Source organism: Rutilus rutilus (assembly GCF_951802725.1).
Source record: "Rutilus rutilus genome assembly, chromosome: 4".
In the NCBI taxonomy this organism is placed as follows: Eukaryota; Metazoa; Chordata; class Actinopteri; order Cypriniformes; family Leuciscidae; genus Rutilus; species Rutilus rutilus.
The window spans coordinates 27675811-27701293 of record NC_140212.1 but is presented as its reverse complement, the minus strand read 5'-3'; the positions used below and the strand labels follow the sequence as shown (position 1 = coordinate 27701293).

General features: G+C 36.7%; 1 protein-coding gene across 1 annotated transcript; it reads left to right on the top strand.

Annotated features, from left to right (window-relative positions):
* Positions 1-4702: 4702 nt before the first annotated feature.
* LOC311288934 (uncharacterized protein) lies at positions 4703-16760 on the top strand. The gene is made up of 3 exons (XM_084406617.1): positions 4703-4770; positions 5430-5580; positions 15215-16760. Exons 2-3 carry the CDS (start codon positions 5496-5498, stop codon positions 16396-16398), a joined length of 1269 nt encoding a protein of 422 aa, XP_084262743.1. The 5' UTR covers positions 4703-4770; positions 5430-5495; the 3' UTR covers positions 16399-16760.
* The last annotated feature ends 8723 nt before the right edge of the window (positions 16761-25483 follow it).

Here is a 25483-nt window from a genome sequence, read left to right as displayed (position 1 = left end):
ATACAGTAAAACAAATACAGCAAGAGCAATAAAAACAATTAAGAAAAAGCAGCCTTGAACAAATGTGTCTTAATCAACCCTTTGAATTGTCCCAACGTTGGCGCACTTTTGATTGTAGAAGGAAGTAAATTCCATAGCTTGGGGGCTTTACAGGAAAAAGCTCTTTCCCCCATGGTCTTGAGCTTACACAAAGGCTGATGTAATAAGAGGGAATTTGCAGAACGGAGAGAACGCGATGGAATATAAGGGCTAATAAGATCACATAGGTACTCTGGAGCAATACCATGAAATGCCTTATATGTTAGAATGAGAATTTTAAAATCAATTCTCGCCTTTACGGGAAGCCAGTGCAGCTGTGAAAGGACCGGTGTGATGTGCTCACGAGGAGAGGTGCGAGTGAGCACACGAGCAGCAGAGTTCTGTATATACTGTAGCCTGTTTAATGATTTTGCTGGAAGGCCAGAGAACAGGGCATTACAATAGTCTAGCCTAGTTGTGATGAAGGCATGTATGAGTCTTTCTGTGTCAGCAAAGGAGAGAAATGGTCTAAGTCGAGCAATATTTCTCAGATGGTAAAAAGCAGTTTTAGAGACCTGTTTTATATGTGCTTCAAAACTCAATTGTGGGTCGAAAATTACACCGAGATTCCGCACCTGTGGAGAGGGGGTTACCCTGCTAGAGTCAACAATCAGACTAACCTGATCAGCCTTACGAATAGCCACCACTGTACCAATCAGCATCAGTTCCGTTTTAGAGCCATTTAGCATCAGGAAGTTGTTCTGCATCCATGAACTAATCTCTGCTAGACAGCTATGCAAAGTATTTAATGAGCAATGTACGTCCGGCTTTGTAGTGATGTAGATCTGCGTATCATCCGCATAACAGTGATACCCAAGGTCAACAAATATAACAGGTTCTCATAAATGAAAATCCATCCAAACTAATTGAATATAAAGGGATTTATTTTGAACAATTATATAGACAACAACAACTTAGACAACATTCAAACATAAAAATGAACAAATAAAACATTGGAAAAATATGTAAAACAAATTAAGATATTAAATTTTTTAAGAATTAACTGTTTACTTTTGATCCATAACCCCCACCCCCTGCCCTCCCTGGTGCTTGTTTGAAATGATTAGAAATTGCATTTTTTATTTCACATTCCATAGCTGATGGAAAGCTGGTCATCACTGCGTCTGCCAAATGAGAAAAAGGAAATAATTATTGCTCAAGAAAAGCATTGTTACAGTCATTTAACTAATTACAGTCAATCACTTTTGCTAGGATGCACACTAGAGCTGGCCAATATAGAGTTAACAGAATATAGATTGAGACTATATAATTTATATCAATATAGACAATAATTTATATCAATATTATAAATTAATTAATATCAATAATTGAACATTTTTGCTCGCGTAATGGTGATGCAATACGGGGTGTAACGATACGCGTATTGAACAATTCTGTACAAGGCATGCATATTTATATATATATATATATATATATATATATATATATATATATATACATATATAGGCTATATACACACACATACATACATATACATATATATATACATCTGAAATTTTCTTCTCGAATGTTCATTTTTATCAAGCTCATATATGCAAGTTCAGTAATTTCACTTAAATGGCAATGAAAATTACCTATTAATTGTCATTTAAGTGAAATTACTGAACTTACATATATGAGCTTGATAAAAATGAACATTCGAGAAGAAAATTTCAGATGGCACTTAGAGGCTTTTGCATCTGAACTCTTCATATATGTGACCCTGGATCACAAAACCAGTCTTATGTTGCACGGGTATATTTGTGGCAATAGCCAACAAAACATTGTATGGGTCAAAATTATAGATTTTTCTTTTATGCCAAAAATCATTAGGATATTAAGTAAAGATCATGTTCCATGAAGATATTTTGTAAATTTCCTATCGTAAATATATAAAACATTTATTTTTGTGAGTGGATGCAGCAATATCGCGAACATAAATGGACAACTTTAAATTTTTATAATCGAAACATTGAGAAAATCGCCTTTAAAGTACTGCGGAAACAAAGACACCTACATCTTGGATGCCCATAAGGTAAGCTAAAACATATCAAAATTTAATTTCAAAGTGAACTATCACTATAAGTCATTCTTTATCACTTACTCATATAACTCTAATAAACATAAAAAGATACTTATAGGCGTAGTTCACTTAAAAAACAACAACAAAAAAAAAAAAACATGTAATCATTTACTCACTTTCACTTGGTTCCAAACCTGTATGGCTTTCTTCTGTTGAACACACACAAAAAATATATTTTGATGAATGTTGGTAACACGACATTTAATGGTAGTCATTGACAAGTGTTCTGTATATTCAATTGTTGTACTTTGTTGACTGATTGCTGGATAATTTGCAATAAACAGTGTCTTTAAATCAAATAAAGTGGATTACATCACTCCAGTTCTGAGGTTTTTACACTGGCTATCTGTCTGTCAAAAAATTCATATCAAAAAACTACAGTTGGTTATTAAATTAACATTTTAAGGCCAAAGTAAATTTATAATCTTCTGATGCACTATGAAGAGCAGACCTCTCAGGTCATCTGGGACAGTAGCCAGCTACTTTTATATCTCCAAAGTCAAAACAAAACATGGAGAAGCAGCATTCAGTTTTATATCTGAAACAAATTCACTGAAAACTGAATGTATGCTGCATATTGTAATTATTTAAAAACAAGTGTAAAGACTTTATGTTTGCCACTACCTTTTATTAATTGGAAAGGAATTTTTTTTTTAATAATTTCTTTTCATGTTGCACTATGCTGCTGTTAAATTTTATGTAAAGTAGGCTACTTACAAAATTTGCTTTAAATCAAAAACTATTATTTATTACTCTAATTTAAAAACAATATACTGGTATCTTTATAATAATAAAAAATAGTAATGAATAGTTTCATGCTTACCACATTCATTGAATTTAGATACATTTGCAATAACACGTGCAGGTAACTTTAACTTTTTGGAGAAAAATACTACTCTGCAATGTTAATGTTAAAATGTCACGGTTTCTACACATTATAACAACTAACTAATTTAAACAATGAACATATCAAAAATAACACGCATACTTACAAGATCGAAGTAGAAATGTGAAGGTTTTCACTCAGACTGTTGCTCGCCCGTTGCTCTCCGACAGCTGCCTCGTGTAAAATAAAATGGCGGAAATGTTTATCGCGAAATTTCAATATTATCTAGTCGCGCAATGCCAGTAGTCCCAGTAGACATGTCTCAGTAGTGTTTCGATTGTGCCATCTAGCGGTTGGGAAATGCAATTGCATTTGATTTGATTTTTTATCGTAGATTGTGTATGAATGTTATGTTTATGTGTGACAGAAAACATATTAAGCTGTGTGAGCGAAAACATTTCAAAGACTAATATTCTTATACTATATCGCTGGTCTGAATCTGGGCTATAGCCAAGCCGTACGTAGACCAGATTGCCTTGATTTCGCCAGGTGGGCTAAAGCAGACCGCATATAGCCCGTCCAATTCGGAGCTAAATCGTGACTACAGATCGACCATGTCTTGAAATTACATATTGAATCTTGTAGATATCATACCAATGCGAACATGATGGAATATCAACCATTTCATGCACTGCCTGGCAAAAAACAACAATTAATCAGTTTTGACTAAAAGTGGGCTACAATAGCCGGGTCTGAATACGAGCTAAATCGTGGCTACGCACAGCCTACACATATAACATGTAAAATAAAGTAAACCAAACAACTTGTAATCACGGTAGACTTTGCTTACATGATGGAATATCATACATCTCACAAGTTATTTTGGAAAAAAATACATTTATCCAGATTAAATGTTATTTGGGCTAAAATTGGGTTAACGCATAGCCGGGTCTGAATACGAGCTAAATCGTGGCTACGCACAGCCTACACATATAACATGTAAAATAAAGTAAACCAAACAACTTGTAATCACGGTAGACTTTGCTTACATGATGGAATATCATACATCTCACAAGTTATTTTGGAAAAAAATACATTTATCCAGATTAAATGTTATTTGGGCTAAAAGTGGGTTACGCATAGCCGGGTCTGAATACGAGCTAAATCGTGGCTACGCACAGCCTATAACATGTAGCCTAAAATAAAGTAAGCCAAACAACTTGTAATCACGGTAGACTTTGCTTACATGATGGAATATCATACATCTCACAAGTTATTTTGGAAAAAAATACATTTATCCAGATTAAATGTTATTTGGGCTAAAATTGGGTTATGCATAGCCCGGTCTGAATACGAGCTAAATCTTGGCTACGCACAGCCTACACATATAACATGTAAAATAAAGTAAACCAAACAACTTGTAATCACGGTAGACTTTGCTTACATGATGGAATATCATACATCTCACAAGTTATTTTGGAAAAAAATACATTTATCCAGATTAAATGTTATTTGGGCTAAAAGTGGGTTACACATAAAATTATTTTTCTATATCGGGTCTATATTTAACCCAGACGTTGAAAAGACGGCTATTGCTTGCTGGGACATGGCAGGACTTTTACTTTCTGACCCCTGGACTTTATACCTCAGATTAAAAAAGACACAAAAGTAATTCCATATGATATCAGGTATAAAAAAAATGGGACTTTTATTTTGATCTGGCGATATGACCTCATAAAGCTGCGCTGCGCTCCCTGCATCAGTTGTCATTCGGATTAAGAAGGTTTGTGTTTAAATCATTTTAGGTGTTTAAATCGATACAAAATGTTCAGTAAATGTATAGTTTTTACAGATGGAAAGCGAATTATTTATCACTGAATATAACGTTGTAATGCTTTATCTAACATTAATGAACGGGATTTTTTTTGGCAGTCAAGTGTATCCACACATGAGTAACAGAAGACCTGTGGGTCTAATTTCTCTCCCTATATCGTGAATCAGTTTATCATAAACACGAATTCGGTCACTGGCAAGTTGTGATGGGTTGCAAGTTGCAAACGGAGGTTTTGAAAATCCAAGTCATGAATTAGGAAAAGCGCTATCAAATATTTGTGAATTGAATTGAACCGAACGGAACCGAACCAAATGCTTCGCAAAATGATTCAGCGATTCGAATCGCTCGATTCACCACACGCACGCAGTCGCTGACGAGACATGCTGGTCAAAACAGTGTAAATGCAACGAGAACACAAACACTGTGTGTAATGACAACTTTAACAAACAACTGCAAATGTTTTCATCAAAATGCAGTCTATTAAATATAATGAACGAAAAAAATAAATATCAAATGTGAAGCTTCAATGCACACACTGAGATTTAGTTTGGATTTATTTTTCTTTCTGTTAAATTATTATTATTTTTTTTAAATCTCAATCATGACAGAGTGTGCCAAACCTACAGAAAAACTTTTGGTGAAGTGACTGAGATACGCGTGACACACTTATAAAGATGGCGTCTATTAAAGAGGAGAGTGAAGACCTGAAGATTGAAGAAACATTCAGAGTGAAACAAGAAGATACTGAGGAACAAACAGGTTGGTGTCATTCTCAAAGCTTAACTCAGTCATTTGATCCTTATTAAAATGTCCAGCTCTACAGAAATGAATCATATTTTTTTTAGGGATGCACCAATACAAAAATATTGGTTCATACCGATAATTCTTTATATTTGAAAGCCGTCAACCGATATATTGGCTGATAAATCTAAATGTAAATCCAAATTTTTTAATTAAATTTGAGAGCCTGATTACAAAAGCAAAAGTCTAGCCTAACCAATAAAGCACTTCAACCTATATCAAACATATACAGTACAGTGGCCTATAGTGAACCAGTGTACATTTTAACATTTATTTTACACTCCAAATTTCTTTATCAAAAAGTCCATTGCCTTACAAATAAATAAAATAATGCCTCTATAATGCATTTATTAATTGGACGACATTACTTGCGTATAAAGAATCAAAATGCACATGCCATGGATAAATAAAAAAAGAATTGCATATGCACGGACAATAAATATAGTTGATGAAATAAGAGAAAAATAAAAGTGCTAGTTATTGTAAGTAATGCATCAATGTTTCTGAAAAAAACATCTAAAATGAATATTGCTGTTTCAAGTAACAGCATTGCTGAAGCTGAAGAACTGAATGAACAGCGGTAACTGAAGCGCTTTGTTAGCGGCTTAATTGACTCAAACAAAGCATTATGTCAATAATCAGATATTTATGCATCATAAACATTTCAACTACAAAAAGTTGCAAATACACAAGTAAATGTGAACTTTAAGTTTTGTGCTAGTCTGAATGTGATGTGGACGCGCTCTTCCCGTAACAACGCGCTGAAACACGGCAACTAAACCCAAAGAATTCACAATGTTTTATTACTATTGTGTATACAATTATAATGTTATGTAATATAACAGTCCACATTAAGTGATGGGAAGATCGGATCATTTTACTGACTCTCTTGTTCGATCTCGTTCATCAAAATGAACGAATCTTTTTTCGAGTCAATTCGTTCATTTAAGTGGCTTTAAATGTTATACGTTTAACTGCTGAATTCCCCGAACACATCCACCTACGCAATCTTGATCATATTCTGAATTAAGAAATCATTATAATGCAGTCAAAAATAATTTACAGGGGAAAAAAATAATTACTTTACCTTCCGAGTCTTTCGTTCATTTGTCACGTGACAGACGCAATGAACGGATCATTCATGAATGACCCATCACTAGAGTTATTAATTTTGTCCATTGCTGTTTGAGCTGCATGTGCTTTATTACTGTGTTAATTAGCTTAACTAAACGCATCTATATGAGAGAAATCAGATATACACACAAAAACTATTATACTTACAATTGCACATAAGGCTGCAAATGCACAAGCAAACTTATAGTCATGGTGTAATTCTTTTGTGGATGCGCTAAAACACGGGTGAACAAAGAATTCACAACATTCTTTTACGGTGGTGTTTTCTTTATAATTTTATGTAGCCTATATGACAGATTTGTGCTGCACATGTTGCACTGAGCTGTATTTTCCCTTTCAAAGTGATTCCAATCATATTTTGAGCAATTAAAATCCATCATGGTGAACTGTCTCTCATCTGTCTCTGAACAGCGCACATCAGTCTCTCAGCTGAAGGAAATAATACATTATTTATCAGCTTTAAGATATCTTCTTATCGGAATGATAACGATAACATTAAAAATGAACATGTATCGACTGATACTGATATGGCTGTCAATATATCGTGCATCTCTTATATTTTTGAAGAATGTCATACGAGTGTCCTAATTAAAGTGGTTTTATTTGACATGGAGCGGGTCCCTCATGTGGACAGTAGGGCTGGGTATCGTTTGGGTTTTTTACGATACCGGTGCCAAATTGATACTTTTAAAACAGTACTGGTGCCTGAAATGATACTTAAAAAAAAAAAAAGAGCCACAAAACGACAATGGGTGACATTAAAGAACAGCGTTTTTATTTAAAAAAAACATTAAATTGAACAATATATTAAAAGTTTAAAGTATACTTAAATATATAAATATAAGTAGATGCAAAACACAACAAATGTACATTACAAATTCACAATAAAACCTAAGCCACCTGACCCAACTATAATAATTTAACACTAAATAACAGTACTAATAACAGGCGTTAGTAGAGGAATGCAAGCAATCACGATTTTTGCGGTTTTTCTTCTTTTTCATAAGGCTACGCCCTTCTTTCTTTGCACTTTGTGCATGTGTATTGAATGTTAAATAAATTAATAATGATAATAAGACTGCGTTTATCATGGTGGCTCTGTAGATTTGCACTTAACAAGTCTAAACAGACCTTGAATGAGAGAGAGATCGACTGAGCGCGTGCGATTACCGGCATCTGTCCTTCAGGTCTTATATTCATAAAAAAATTATTATAATAAGATTGCCATGTCCAAGGAACGCAAAATCTTTGTCGTATCATCCTTTTAGCGTTGTTTAAAGAATGGCGTCAGCGTTACCTATGCGGCGCATTGCTGCTTTGTTAAGTGGCTCTCAAAGTTCAAATAGTTTCAACACCTTGTTTAATTACATCTATCTTTGAATGAATGTGCATTAGTTGAACGGTTTAATGACCGTCAAAGACAGTCCCTTGCCGCCACCTCGACTGGTCAGGCATTTAAGTGGCACTGAAATCTGCGTTCTGATTTGGTCCGGTACATAACAGTCATATAGGTACTGTAGGAAACTCAGAATCGAAGACCAGGAGACGTTGGGATCGCGTTCAAACAGAAGTTATTCTTTATTGAGAACTTCGCGTTGCGTTGCTGCAGTTCTTCCAACAGTCTAAATCTAATACAGTATGCATCTTGCTTTCCCCTGTTGTTTAATTTCATGGAAACAGACACCAGTGATTTTGCCAAGAGATATCTTATTTATTTGGGTTATAAAACATAGGAGGAAGAGACAATGGACCAAGCGAAGGTCTAATTCAGCTTCTCAGTCATCTTTCCTACATTTCCATCTCTTCCTGATTTTCAGACAAACAGGGCTTGGTTTTTATATCCCTGACCAAGGAAAAAACTACATCACCATAGGAACACATACATTCAGCAGAAGAACATATGGTTTCCATTAACGTTGGAATGTATTCCCCTTATACTATGCTTGATGAAAAACTGCATATACATTTCAGTCCAGCAGCACACTCAAGTCCAAAGTCTCCCAAAGTCTCTTCCACATATTCACAAAATACAATGAGTACAAATAATTATGAATGTATATAAAGAGTATAAAAGAGATACATAATACTACTGATTATGAATATTAATAAAAGGTAAAAAAGTAATAATAATACTAAAAACATTAAATGATGAAATTTGAGTCTTCAGTTATATACATTCCAAGGGGGAGGGATTACATAGAGGCGGAGACTCTGAACAAAGCATGCAAATGAAGTAGGAACACACCCTACTCTGAGAGCGCTACCAGTCCAATTGAATCAGCGTAACTATTCAAATGCTGATACTGGCCAGGAACTCCGGTTCCAAGAGCCATCCCAGAGCCATTAAAGACAAAAGGTGAAAGTCTCCCCTACAGCTAATCCAATCACCCTAACGATTCAACGTCTGGGCCAGGGGCTCCGAAAGCCATTTGGGCTCCGAAAGGTGAGAATCTCAGTGATCTGACTTATTTAAAACACAATAGAGAAAACAGGACTGGCCGGAGTCTCTAGCTCGAAACTGACCCTACTAAAATCAAAGTCTTAACTTTTAATGTTGGAACCTAAATTAAACATTTAATAAATTTGTAATACAACAGTATCGGTGCCATATTGGTTTCGGTAGTCAACCCTAGGGGACATGCACGTGGGGATCACATGACCAGACAAATAGAGTGCTGCAGGTATGACGTCACTTTGTAGGCCAACCGACAGTTCGCATCACACTGGTTTCCTCAACGAAAATCTAATAGGATTTTCCCATAGGCTTTTAGATTATCGCTAAAAACAAGCTCTGATCAACAAAAGTTCATGATACTTGCACGTTTTGTCCATAATTATCACTGATGAATGGGGCTGTAGTAGCTATCGATTATTTTAGTAATCGAGTATTCTACTGATTATTCAATCGAGTAATTGGATAACAAATTGTGGTGATAAAAATGTGAACAACAGCCTTTAAAATGACTTAAAATGCAAATATAGGTAACACTTTACAACAAGGTTCATTGGTTAACATTAGTTAACTACCATAGTTAACATATACTAAAAGAATGAACAATACTTCTACAGCATTTATTAATCTTAGTTAATATTAATTTCAACATTAACTACTACATTATATTATTAAAATCAAAGGTTGTATTTGTTAACATTAATGTACTGTGAACTAACATGAACAAACAATGAACAGCTGGATTTTTATTAACTAACATTAACAAAGATTAATACAGTTACAAATGTATTGCTCATTGTTAGTTCATGTTGGTTAATACATTAACTAATGAACTATTGTAAAGTGTTAACCAAATTTATAATAACAAGCAATAATTATTGGTTCAAATAAAGTATCAAAGTAAGTAATCATATAGGTTTTATTGAACAACGCTGTTAAAATACACCATGTAAAATAAATTATATAAAATCATATAAACATAACTTACATTACGCATTACAACAAATGCCTACAGAGGGCGCCAACGGCCTGGCTACACTACGGCATTATCAGAGAATGTCTAATAAGGCGAGAAGTTTCACTCTCAGTAAACTTCCGGCTTCTGAACTGGTTGCAGTTCCTCTCTGATTCCACATGAGGGCGCTCACAGGACGAGTGCAGAATGAATGGAGGTCTAGGTCCACTTTTCTCAGGATATAATTTTTTGTCTAGTAATTTGAATGTTGTATTCGAAAGGAGATGCAAATAAATTACACATTGCTGGGTGTTAGATTTTTTTTGAGTCACTTATTTGCTTTAAAAAGTCTTTTAAAGTGTCAATGACGTCATACACATTTACGACCAGAGATACTGATTTACGGCAATCCTTCAGTCACTTTGGTGCTTTCGCGCTCTGCACTTTCTTTTCTCTCGAGGCATCGACAACACAGCTGACACAGGTAAATACACGTGCTAGAAGAGTTTTTGTTTTGTTTGTTTCTGGTCCCGCTTCGGATGCCACGATGCCATCAAGCGGTATCTCTGGTCGTAATCAGTCCTTCACTGACCAATCAGCGTTCATTAGCAGAATGCTAGAGTGTTATGGGCAACAACAACTCAACCTGTAAGAAATCGAAAGGACATAAGTACTCGTTCATTCAACTTTCGACCTAAAACCCATGTTGAACTTGCAAAATCTACAATCAGATCTGAGATTTCTCAACGGCAATTGGGTGAAAGAGACAAATTTAGCTGTCTAGCCCCATTGACTCCCATTCATTTTGCACTCATGGCGATCGCCCCCCAGTGGAACTCTGGTGGTACTACAACCAAAATTCGGTACAACAGGGCTTAATAGGGAGTGGGCAGGCTCTCCGTAGACGGGCTCTGGCATTATCAAATCCTTGTTTAATATTGGCCAAACAACATTTAATTCAAATGTCAACTTAATCTTTAATATTTGGTCACTTGTGTACGATAGAAATGCAACAGCCGCTGTAATTTTTTGAACATCAAAATTTTACACTTTTATTTTGAAATCGCGATGCACAACGATTTGCATATTCAGATATATATATTTATGTATTCTCCTGTGTTGGCGTAGATTTACAAATGAGTTGCGTTACAAATCTTCTGAAATGGTGCACACTGCGTTCCCAGATGAATGTTATGAGCCACACAAACTCAGCAGCATGCAGAGATGTAGTTTGAGAAACCCGAGACACGCTCCACGCATTTAAATGATTACAGTTACAGTAATTACCAAACACAAACCGCGTCCGATGTTTTGCGTTATCAAATGCACGTTATTGGAAACCTTAACAAACAGCACATGCAGAGACTAAAGCCGGCGACACACTGGCTGCGTGGTGTTTCTGTTGCGTGGCGGCTGCGTGGCGTTTTCTATGTCTTTGCACACCAGAAACGTGTCTGACCGCTGCTGCTGCTAGGTGACATATGATAAGTCTCATTGGTGATATATTTGACATATTGGGATAGAGTTGTGGAAGGCCTATACTTCATGTTAAACATAAATATATAGCGGCAAAGACAACGTCGGCAGTATTGACGGCAAAATAGGCTACAGAATATTTTGTTCTGTATTGACAGGTGCAGTATTTGAAAATCGTTATTAATAATTTGAAAATTATTATTATTATATATTTTTTTAAATTACATTTATATCTGCATTTATGTTAAAACCTAGAGACTTTCAAACATCAAAATGTCATTTATTAATATGTATTCGTGTTAAAGTGACATATAAACATCTTTTCTTATTCTATTTTGCCTGGAAACCATATGTCACCAAGCAGCAGCGCCGCATTACAGCCCTACTGATGAACACAACTTTTATGAATTTTGAAGCCTAAATGCAGTCGCCAGAAGTAAAAAGCCAAAGGTGGGCTATAAACAAACTACACCACGGTCCCACGACTTCAACATCAATATGAAAAGTTACACCTGAAAAGCTTCCAACTCTTTCAGTTTTTATCTAAAAACATTTTCCCAGAACGTTTAAGTTAGAATAGTTTGTAAGAGCACAATTATAACCATAACGAGGCTGCCTTGACAGCATCTGTATTCCCATTTAGCCACTTGTTAGTAGGGCTGTCACTTTTGTGAAAAAATCCTGTTCGATTTTTGAGACATAAGTGTTCATTGAATCGATTGTAAAATCGATTTTCCATGTCTAAAGACGTTTCCATTTTAAACGCCGAATATGGGCAAATCAGCAGACAACTAACAGGCATTAGGACGAACGTAAAGACGCGCACAAGTCAGCAAATATTCCTGATGATTTATTGGCTAAGTTTCGTGCACAATGACAAACAGGAGTGCAACATTTTCGAAAAACAATAAGCAGAGTGGACTGCCATAATATCAATGAAGAACATTACTGCAGTCTTCAACATGGCTGTGTTTATGATTAGAAATGTCAAACAAATTTGTAGATTGTAGACCGTAGCCCGAATCTGTATCTGTATGCATGAGACTGTCTGAATACCGGCAGAATTCACAGTTTTGTTGTAAAAAGAGACACATTATGCAGAAGTATAATTTGCTGTTATGTGTGTTTGTCAGAGCCTGCAGTCGCTGTGTGACACGCGTTCGCTGCGGGCGTATCGTGACGAGCTGGACGCGCTCCGAGAAAAGACCGTTAAAATCGATTCCCTATTTTCGTTTTCGAAACCTGCATTGGTTGGTCCGATCGATTGTGCAATCGATTTTCGAACGTAATGTGACAGCCCTTACTTGTTAGCAACCAGCCTTTTCAAAAAACGCATCATCTTAATTAAAAAAAATCGCGAGTGGGGTAATTGATGTATTTTATGTCGTAGAATAAAACATGAAAGTGTCTTTGAGCTTGTGTTCACCACAGACTTTATTTCAGCCATTTAACCAAAATCCCATTAAAAAAACCCATTGATTTTCACAATGATGGAACCAGAAGTGCTAAAATGCTAACTTGCTTCTGGGTTTTGGCCTACAAAGTGATGTCAAACCTGCACCACTCTGTTCTAACTTCACTTGAATCTGAGGAGGTCCTACTTCCATGTTAGACATTCATTATTATGACATGTAGAAGTAGCCTAAAGAAAACAATTATTTAACAATAGACTCAAGATCATCTTCTGTCTTAAAAACAATGAAAACCACTCATTTCTGTCACTTAATAAAGCCACAGTATCTAACAAAAACATTTCGTTTGTATTAAGCAAATCGTGAAATGTAATTAACTTTAGATTTTTTTGTCTGTATACGATTTTTTTCCTTGATAAATGCAAGATCAGTATTGACTTAGACTTGGCTCTCGATAAATGACCAATATCAGACCTACCCAGTCCGTTGCTTTGTGTCTTGATATACAGAGTTTTCAGACTTTTTATACTATGTGGTCTCAATTTCTGATAACCTGTTGATTCTTGGTGATTTTAATACATGTTGTCCTTCAAAAGCCTCTCATAAGAGATTTTGTACAACTTTTAGACTTTTAATTTCATGTCCTACACACAAGCTGGGTCACACACTTGATCTCGTTTCATCATTAGGGTTTTCCATTACAAATATCTCTGAAAGTGATGCTTGTCCATATGAAAAGTGGCTAGTATATAATTATATTAAGTCAAATGCAACGTTTAATATTAATTGTCAATTCATATATATATATTGAATTATATATATGAATTATTCATAATTGTAATCCATACAATATAAATATAAAAAATAATTAGCAGCATAAGATACAATTTGTCTCCAAACTTGTCACTATAAACTGCTGTAATTTAGAGCAAGAGATACAGGGGGAGTGGCTTTATTGCATCAGATATGCCACAATCACAGCTGATTGGTCCAGTTTGGGTTTGTGATCTCTAATCCAGAATAAAACCTGCTTCAGAGCAAGTTAGCCGTGCAGCGCAAGTTACCATGGTGATGAACAAAGTTATGGCCATAACTTATTTATTATGGCCTTATTTATCTATTTATTTTTTGCTACATATTAGAAGTGCTTTATTTCCATAGGGTGAAAAAAATGCAGTGTTTATGCAACTTTACCCAAAATGGAAATTCATATGACTTTTTAACATTTCCAGGCAAGGATATAAGTTATGCACTGGGGAAAACATGTCTCGAAAGCATTAAACAACAACATATCTCTCAAAAAAACACTTGGGTCATACACTTTTCCCTCAGCAGCTCGCGCTGTATTTTTTAATAGTTGCCATTATTCACTACTGTAAAATGATGTGACTGGTAGACGTTTTCCATGCACAGTGCGCTGGCCTGGTTAAGTGATAATCAAATTCAGTGAATTTTTTTCTCATTACTTTTGTTTCAGTTTTATTGATTAGTTGATGCAGCCCTAATATCAACAATGCATTCCACAAACTTGTAAGGTTGTGCTTTTTTTTTTTTTTCAGGTTGTGAGTAAATACAAACTATTATTGGCATTACAGTGAATACTAATGACAAGCTTATACATGGAGAAAAGCAGAGGACCTAATACTGAGCCATCCAAGAGAATATTGTTGTTCTATGTTGTCGAAAGATTAAATAGCACTTGATTTTGGCATCTGTTTGCAGCTACATCTCTCTTCAAGTCATTTGTAACTTCAAATTGTGGTTTAATAAGCGCGTTACAATAGTAATTATGATTGCAGCTGGTTCAAAATGCCACTGCTAGACTATTGACCAGTACGAGAAAGATGGACAGAATCACCCCGATTTTAACATTCCTTCAATGTTGTGTTTGTATTGTTTGGTTTCGTTGATTGCTTTGTACAGCACTTTGGGCTGCACTTGAGGCAGTAGAAATGCTTCATTAAAAATAAACTAAACTAATAACTGCCAGCTTTTTTGGACTGTAGGCATTTTGGACGTGTCCTAAAGAAAGTGAAGTTAACTATTGAGAAGAGTTTCTGAGATTACAGGAAATGTCTCTGTTCTTTAGTAGGTTGTGATGTTCGTTGCTTTGTGCCATTAAACTGGTGTTAACTTGTATTTGTTTTGTTTTTTTCGCTTTAGACCTCATGGCACTGAAAGAGGAGAGTCCAGAACTGAATGACATGGAGGGGAAAGATCAGTATGAAAATCATCATGATTTCATGGCTGGAGAAAAATCCACAGAGACTGAAAAGACATCATCACGAAAAAGACGTCGGAACAAGTCTAACAAGTATTTCACCTGCCATCACTGTGGAAAGAGTTTCAATCATCTTGGAAACCTTAAAGTTCACATGAGAGTTCACACTGGAGAGAAGCCTTACACCTGCAAACAGTGTAAAAAGAGTTTCACTCAAAAACAAAACCTTAAAGTCCACATGAGGCTTCACACTGGAGAGAGCTCTTTCACATGCCAACAGTGTGGAAAGTGTTTCACTCAAAAAGGAAACCTTACAGTCCATATGAGAATTCACACCGGAGAGAAGCCATTCACATGCCAACAGTGTGGAAAGAGTTTTACATATAAAAACTACTTTAATTCTCACGTGAGCAGTCACACTGGAGAGAAGCCGCACACATGTGATCAGTGTGGAAAGAGCTTCACACGTAAAGCATCTTTTAATTACCACATGAAGATTCATTCAAGAGAGAACTGTTTTGTATGTCATCACTGTGGAAAGAGTTTCACCTATAAAATAAGCCTTAAGACTCACATGAGAGTTCATACTGGAGAAAAGCCTTATTCATGCACTCAGTGCGGAAGGAGTTTCACATATAAAGCATCTTTTGACTCCCACATGAGAAGTCACTCTGGAGAGAGGCCTTACATGTGCAACATGTGTGGGAAAGGCTTTCCACAGAAAGGAAACCTTCAGACTCACATGAGAATTCACACTGGAGAGAAGCCGTTCATGTGTCTTCAGTGCAAAAAGAGTTTCAGATATCAAAGAGATTTGAAACATCATTTGCAGACTCATTGTGGAAAGAAATTGCAGTGTTCTGAGGGTGGTAAGAAGTTAAAAAAAAGGAGCCATTTTAAAAATCACCGGCGCGCTCACCCTGGAGGAAGACAATTTAATTGTGATCAGTGTAATAAAAAATTTCTTTTGCCATTACATTTAGAGATACACCTGAAAAGTCATGCAAATGTGAGAACTTATTCATGTTCTTTGTGTGGAAAGTGTTTCAAATGGCTTGGCCATTTAAAATGGCACCAGAAAATATGTCTCTGTGTGAAGTCAAGGCTGCATTCAGACCTCAGCTAAATGTGGACCAAATCTGTTTTTTTTTTTTTTTCAAGTACGATCACTTGTGGCCCCACCTGACTTTCTCCTTTGCTATAGTTTCAAATATTGAATGGTTGCAGGAAATGCCCTTTAATTTCTATTGTATGGAGACGTTGCTGCATTCCAAATCTTTCTTGCTGTGGAATTCCACAATGTGAATGAAAGTTTATAAATAAAAGGACAGAAACTAAATGAAATAATTACCTTACTTGATTCTTCTTTAGTGACAAAACACAAGTGTTGTCAAGTAGGGCTGTCACGATATCAGATTATTCCACACCACGGTTATCGTGGACAAAATAATTCACTGTAACGATATATCGCAATATCTGCAGAAACCTTAAAAAAAAAACAAAAAAAAGCATATCACTCAAATTCATCTTTACTTTAATTTTTTTAGCCAACGAATCACATCATTACATACCAAAATGACAAGAATTGAGACTGGCTTCTTTGACACTGCCTAATTAATAACCAGGAGAGAGAAAATGCTGTCAAGGTCAACAGGGCTGCGTTCAGCCCCGACAAAACGTTGCACAACGTTTTTTAAACAGAAACGGTGATGCGTTGAACACACTGTTCTGATGACGCAAGAGTTGCAACTATGGCAGCTGAGAAGGCCATTCTTTGTGTTCTTTGTGAAGAATTTTCTGAGCCTGATGAAGTTGGTATAAATATGTGTTTAATACTACAAAATATGCCTGATGTTAAAGTTACTGCAATTTCCGCCCAGAACAAAAGAGAACATCCCAATCGAGTGAAGGGATTGCTGAAACTGAAATGGAAGCACACATCTTACCTAATTCAGACTAAAACACATCTATTTAGCCTCACATACTGACTTTATTTGTAGTTCATACTGTTTTAATACCCTGTATTTTCTTTCTCATTTTTAGGAAAAGCACTTAATTACCATTGTTTATTTCTATACCAATACACTTGCAATGAAGCTAAAAATATAAACAACTACATCATTATGTTGATATCCTATATTTTTACAATAAAACTTACGACAAACATGTCTTCTAATATCCTCAGTTTTTGCGTATACCGAGCTGCATCGAACACATTTGCAAATTACTTTCCTTGAACCCATTGTGCGAGTTCACTTTAATACGGCATGCTTTATATACATGTTGCTGCTGATTGGACTGCAGTTCTGACACACCCACCAAACAAGAGAAAACTTATCTCAAACCCCGTTGCACACCGTTTCCAGGAAACATGACGTTCAACCCAGAAACCGTAGCAAAATGTTGCGCACCGTTTTGAACTTGAACATGCCCCAGTATTATAAGCTTTAACAAATATTACCTAGTTCTGGCATGAAGCTCTAGATGGTGCAGAGTGATAGGTCTGAAAAATTGTTGCATCAGTGGCTAATGAGCTTACTGCTCAAACATTCAAATACTTGCCATTGTTTGCTGTTAGCAGTCTGTAGCGTGCTTTCAGAACCCATCAGGAATCAACATCTAGGTAATTATCTTTTATTCTACATCTCTGCACATATTGTGTGATCCAGTTATTAATTCATGAATGGAGCAATCTTTACAAGTTTTAATCTAGATTATATGGTTAGCTGCATAAAAATGACACGTCATTTATTCAAGGGTAATGTTTCATTAGGTTTCATATGTTGATGCAGTGCTTCAGAATTTACAGGTTTCAGTTGTTTGCAATGAACAAATTAAACAAAAGTAATTAAAATAGCTCAACACAACAAATGTTTCAAGTGGTTTCCCCAGATTCAACTGAAAATGTACTTTTAATTACTTTTAATTGACTTTTAATGACTTCTGCAGTCTCAAAATTATTCGACCCCCTGAATAGAATCCCTCACAACAGCACAAATCTGCAAAACGGGTGTTGTCTCAAGCACATCCGATGCAACTAATCAAGGGCTTTATTAGTTGCACCTGGTGTGCTTGAGCTAGAACACATGAAATATCTGAACTGGCTAGGTTTGTTGAGTATCACGTTTGACTGCATGTTAGAAATATGGCTAAGTCAAAAGAATGGTCCAAAAAGTTAAGAGAAGATAAACGCCCTTCGCAAGGAACAGGAAACAAAAAGATAGCGACGGCACTAAATGTTCCTAAAGACACCGCTGGAAGCATAGTTTACAAGTTCAAAGTTAAAGGATCAGTAGTTACACTACCTGGACGGGGCAGAAAAACCCTTGAGAGATTGCAAAAGACCTGCAGCAAGACTTTGTAGCAACAACTTAGGTTTAGCTTTCACAGTAAGGCATGTAATAAATGCTTGCCAGAACTCCCAAGACATACACCACTACTGACCAAAAGCACAAGAAAAGTCAGCTCCAATTTGCTCAAAATCATATAAATAAGCCACAGAGATTTTGGGATTCTGTTCTGTGGAGCGATGAAACAAAACTGTAACTTCTTTGTTGGATCAGCTTCCTATAGATCAGCGTTATGTCTGGAGGAAAAAGAATGAAGAACACTCTGCCTACAGTTAAAGTACACATGAAACTCAATATCAGTGAGTTTTTCCATGAAAAAAATCTATATGTACTGTATATCCAAATTAATCGATATTGAATCAAGATTGAAATCAAATCTCAAGATTATGATTTTAATCGTAATTCTCACTCCAAAAGTTGGCAGTCTTGCACAATCATCTATTTTGGCCTTGTAGCTACCGATATCATACTGTAATGCAATTCCTGTTATACAGTCCCTAACAAGAGATGTTACCTGTCAATGTGATGAACCATCTTTGAAGAGTGTGTAAATTCAGACAGAAACCCAAAAGCTGAAAAGACGGAGTAAAGTTATAGGTTGCTAGCTATGTTTATCTTCATTCAATTAGCTGGTAATAGTCTTCTTGCGTTGTGTTTCATGGGTTTGATTGTCATATGTGTGTTTTTTCAGCAGTTCAAGTGAAGCCTTTAGACCACTCTCTTGGTGTGAGTGTTGGCACAGGTATTGAATCTCCATGTCTCACTTCAACACCAATTAAAAGGCCAAATCAAAATGAGAGACACTGCATTTGATGATAGCTCAACATGCAACTCCAAACAATGTTCAGATGTCACCTATGAGCCTGATAGCACTCAAGAGGGGAGTGAAAAGTAAGTCTATATGTGGTAGAGGTTAGTTTTACATAGATGTATACACAGGTTATCACTAAAACTTCAGACATGTTAAAAAATGCCAGGGCATCTAGGATATTTGAGATGGTAAAGCAAGATGCCTTATTAGAAAGTATAATATGACTAACTGACTTTTGACTGTCTAGGGTTTGCCAACAACTCTACAAAGCCAGGAAATACATGGTGTATGAAGACAATTTGCTACAGCTATTTCGGAAGTGTCCAGCATGCTGCCATACCTGCAACAGTTGACAAATTTGTAAATGGGACATTTGTATCCATCACACAGGGGATGATAAATGTAAAACTGACAAATACGCACAAAACAGGCCCTGAAAGAGGCGAATGCCACTTCCGACACATAAGTTGTGATTTATAAAAACAAACTTGACGGGGAAATGTGTGCACGCAAACTCTGACCCATGCGTACGAACATTCTAGAGATGGAGCAGTTTGGCGACACCGACTTTAAATGCAAATGAGCTGTTGCACCGGACAGAGAGGGTGGAGCTGGTGATAATGATTGATGAGTGCACTGCAGAACATAATTAGTGTCTGTGACAACAAATGAATGATTAAGGCAGACAAAAACGAAACACAAAGGCTGTGTCCGAAATCGCCCCCTATACCCTTAAAAGGCCACTATTTGAGGGAGCAGACATTTGTATTGATGTCCATAACCATAGTAGAGGTTGTCGAGTGCACTCAATCAATCCCACAACGCATCGCAATTACGAGTGTACAACCGATGTACGCTCAATGGCTAGAGAATACCCATAATGCACTGTGAGAGTCAAGCATCAAAAGAATTCCCGCGTCTGACCAGAAGATGGCGCCCGCAGCTCAATCATCCATCCATCTATTTTCCACACCACTGGTCTAATGTGGCTACAGCGTAATATCATACAGGTATAAATTCCTTTTTACTTGATTATTAAATTGTTTAATTAAGGGTTAATGCTAGTTTCCACGACAGAGTTCAAGATCTTCTCATCCTACTGGAGCTGCCAGTTTACTAAGTTTCAAATGATTATTAAACAGCAAGCACAAACTATGCAGTGTCCGAATTCACTCACTCGTTTTCATTCGTTTCATTTCATTTGAGCTTTTTGTCCTTGCAGACTCTCACAATGCATATACTTGGGATTTTTTCATTTATGAAGGAAAATAAAAATGAGCTGTCCAGTAATGGACCTTGGGGTGCACCAGATGGACATGGGACTTCTCTTTGAGGAATGGAAAGACATGAGAGAAGTGTTGCTGTGCAATGGAGATGAGACTGTCAAGAATAGGGTGAAAATGGCAGAGGGTCAATGGACCAAAATGACCGTCGGACTAACAAGTGAAGAAAATTTATTTAATGGTGTTGGGGAAAAATTGTGCAAAGGTGTTCATAGTTTATGTATTGACTTTTATGTTTGCTCTCCATATAGGAACATGGAAGGAGTGTCTGATGCCCTCATTGGATACTATTCTGTACTCCGCAAACCAGGTTCCAGAAAGTGGTACCGCTCACTTTTTAATGACTTTGTGGATATTGCGGTGGTAAATGCCAAAACAAAAAGGGGATGAAAAACCGAAGGAATTCTGGGAAGCTCTAGTCCGGGAGCTTGCCGATTGAGTTCGTGCTGCTGCTTCTGCTTCTGATTCTCACCAGTCAGCAGGACATGTAGGACACACAACAAAATACATCACATCTTCCAGTACTTTTGGAAGAAGAAGCAGAATGTGCCATCAGAAAACACCCATTATCTGCTGTGTGTGACGCGCCTTTCTGCTAAAGCGAGACTGCTTCAGTCGCTGGCACAATGGTGAACATTTATAGTGCTTGTTCTGTGGACAATGTCTTTGGCAGATGTTTCACCCAAGCTGGTAAGATATCTTGTCTATGAAAAAAAAATCATGTGTTAAGCAGCAGTAAATCAGGTCTAGATCTCTACATATGTTAGTATTCTTTTAAGTGAAGTAACAGAACATCATTAGAATTTACCAGAGAATGTTGTGTGTCTCTGTTTGACAGCCTATCCTCCAGATCTTTTATGCCTGTCATGCTCCTTAATGGAAACTGAAACTCCTCATTTACAACTTCAGCTGCATTCTCTCTTCACATAATGGCCTGAAGGAGGAGCGTATTCTGCCTGACTTGACCCTTTATCTCTTCCAGCATCTGGTAGAGCCGGAGTTCTCTTTCTGAATCAGACAAACATACGATGCAACATTATAACTACACAGAATTGAACGTATAAAGAGAGAGACTGCATCTCTTCTTTTGTTGTCTTTATCATAACATATCTTTTTCAGCCTATTGTTGAATCCATCCCAGCTTTTTTGAGACGTGTTGCTGGCATTAAATTCAAAATGTGCTTACATTTCCCATAAAATAGTAAAATTTGACCTTTTCAACATTTGATATGTTGTCTATGTCCTTTTTTCAGCTAAATATGATTTTACAAGATTTGGAATTTTGTTTTTATTTTGCATTTTACATAATGTCCCCAATTTTTTTTTTTATTCTTTTTTAATTTTTTTTAAATCAAAGCACATTGATATTAAGGCTAATTGTTAAAAGCAGGGCTTAAAAGGTTTATCATTTGAAAATAGTACAACTTAGCCAGGCGAAGGTGGTTTTATTCTCCTTTTTGGTTACATACATTTTATTTTGTTCCTTGAACAGTTTCTAATCCATGTTAGAGACTAAAAAGGTAATTACTAAAAACTCCTGTAAAAAAAACTATTGTAAAAGGTTTGGAATAATTCTATGTACCATCTTGTCTTGGTTCAGGGACTGTCACAGCAGGTGCTGATGGTGCAAATGGTGGTATGGCAGGCAAGTTCAGGCTTTTGGCTCCATTACTGCAGAATTAAAAAAAAATTGGTCTTTCCATTGTCTCTGTACTGATTCTGTTTCTTACTGTTCCATATGCAATGTACAATACATTGCCAAACATCACAACATTTACTTCCATCTAGAGTTTCGCTGTGATCTTATACAACAGGAAAGTGACCAATGTTAGGTGTGAAAAACTTGTTGCATCTTTCCCAAAAAGACTCATGGCTGTATTAGATCAAAAGGGTGCTTCTACTAAATACTGAGCAAAGGGTCTGAATACTTAGGACCATGTGATATTTCAGTTTTTCTTTTTTAATAAATGTGCAAAAATGTCAACAATTCTGTGTTTTTCTGTCAATATGGGGTGCTGTGTGTACAGGAGCGACGACAGTGAAGAGCGAGAGAGGACAGGCCTGAATTTGTGTTGTGTTTTGTTTTATTTTATTGTGACAGCAGTCGTCCGTGAGGGGCTGCTGTCTTTTACTTTCGTTATGTATTTGTTTTATTTTTATCATTAAAGTTTCATGAATGTTTGCCGGTTCCCGCCTCCTTCTTCCCATAACAACGAACTGCGTTACACTGTGTAAACTGCTGAGATGTCACATTGTTTGGAAAAGGCCCATTCTTATGTTCCTGGTAAAAACCATCCTTGCACACCCTTATTTTAGTTCTGACACTTGCTTTTTCTGACAATCTCCTGATGATCTGTTGAAGGGGCTGCGTAGGGGTCCTTATCAATTTTTTTAATGTGTAGAGGAAGTTCTCAAATGGGAAAGCTCCGAAATTATGCAGCACACCAAACTGCCTTGCATCATTGGCAAGATGTGTCAGCCCGTGTATGTTATACACAACATAATTACCATTAACAGATTGAAAATGCTCGACAAATGTGACAAGTAACTTTTCAGCAAAATCACAACTGGAGACACAGTGAGGGGTAGCATAATATTCGAATGGCTACATGCAGAAGCATAAAATTGTGGTATAGAACATTCGGCAGATGGTCTTTCAGTGCTACTGGACCAGTGTACAAGAGAAAAGTTCTGAACTCTGTTGCTTTCCACCTATCTACCTCAACAAGGGATCTCCCTTTCCGTGCAAACTCTCTGGGGAGTCTCATGGTAAAGGACATATGCACTGCAGAAATTAGGTCTATCTGATGAGCACCTAAACGAGTTGGAAGTGGTCCCCTCATCCAAAACCCTATCAGCTTTCTCACAACCCCAAGAAAAACCAGGTGCATAACATCTAATGGAAATTGGGAAACCATACCAATTCCAACCCTTGTCAACACACTGGTCCCTTTATGGTGAAACTCATTGTCTTTATTAATAAAAGACGTATCTGTCCGTAAAGGTGAATCGATACTTGGTGATCGGTGAGCTTGTGCATCAGTGTTTTATAGTCCTTGTGATTGACTACAGGTGCGGAAATAATTAAAGCCATGGAACATGGGAAATGTAGTCCAGGGTAACTCTGTGTGTGCAGTGAAAAAGTCTTAATGGTGAACGGGTGACCTCTGGTGGTGAGTGGACGGAAATGGCAGGCGTAGAAAACATGGCACACCCCTTTAATCCAGGTAAAAATGCAGTTTAGTATGACACTGCAAAAACTAAGTTATAATGGCATCAAAATTCTAAATGATTGTGCATGTAAACATACTCAGGCATAAAAAAAGTTTGGTTCCGGTTGGTTGTCAGTTGAGGTAATGGGTCGGTAGGGAATTTTAGTTTTAGTTTTTTCAGTGACAGCAAGGGATAGGTAGGAAATTATTATTATTTTTATTTATTTTTTACTTTACAGTAGCGATGGATACTCTATTTTTTCATAACATAGCCTATTTATGTTAGCCCATTTCCATTACGTGGACGACGTAAAGTACATGCATCTGCATGTTTTATCGAGTTGATGTCATAGCCCGCGCTCTCTGTAGACATATTCATATTTTGCCGCTATGTGGAAAAAATCTAGCAAAATGCGCCGGCGCGTTTGCCGTCACGTAGTACCGCTTACGTCACGCAGCACTGTGTACAAAAACGTAAATTATAGTTCGCCTCAAAGTTTTTTATTTGTGTATTTATTTAATTTGTATTATTTCTTCCCCAAGCTCATAAAATAAATTTGGGTCGCACATAAATTGACAGGGTCGGTCGGAAACCGGAACCAAACAAAAAAAGGTTTCATATGATATCTATTAACTGTCAGGATAAAAGTCTACATGTTTTTTTACATCTGAAAACATTTCCATTTCTTAAACTGAGAGAATAAAAAAAAAATCTCAATTTAGCAGAGTAATGAAGTGGGTGGAAGTCCTCACATGGAATGCAAAGGTTTTTTGAGAAGCCTCCAGTTCCTGGAATCAGCAAGGTTGGTACAATCGTCACAGATCGTCATCCTTCTATACAGAAATACCTGATGGAGCAGCGACCTGACATTCAGCATTGATTCGATACTTGGCATGGCTCTAAGGGTAACTTTTTGGCAGCATTTCAGATTAATAAGATACATACACAACATAAACGTCATATCACAACTTGTGCCTTAAGTGACAAAAGCACAAATGATCTTGAAATAAGTTACTTGTTATGAGAAAATGTTAATATTTTAATTTATTCTATTTTCTGTAATTGCTGCTTAAGGTCTCGCCAAGAAGATCGATGCAATGAGCGTAGCTGTGGAGAGGTTCTGGCCTGGAGGAAAAGTGTCATAAACCACCTGTACTGGTGTGCATCCTCTTCCAAGACAGGTGAAGAAGCCGTGAAAAAGTGGAAGTCCGTAACCAACCACGTGCAAAATGTGCACCAACATGACAGCGACTTATTCCCAGTCTGTGCCCACACACCTTTTGTAGTGATGGCTAATATGACTCGGGACTACAGAGTTGTCTCAGAGAGTGATTCATTAATTTTGTGTTGGCCGCGCATGCGCAACATCCTATAGGTTCTGTACTGGAAATAGAAATGATTAGTTCATCTCTTGAGTCTTTGGGTTCGGGTCCAAGTCTTTTGTTCTTCCTGTCAGTCCCATAGAGGCTATGTTGTCTTTACCGGAAAGAGAAATGATTAGTTCACCTCTCGAGTCTCCGGGTCTGATTCTTCTGAGTCTTTAGTTCTTTTGTC

Coding starts and splice junctions, on each gene's coding strand:
- LOC311288934 (XM_084406617.1), top strand. CDS start 5,496: ATGGCGTCTATTAAAGAGGAGAGTGAAGACCTGAAGATTGAAGAAACA. Junction 5,581..15,214: donor AGATACTGAGGAACAAACAG/GTTGGTGTCATT, acceptor TTTTCGCTTTAG/ACCTCATGGCACTGAAAGAG.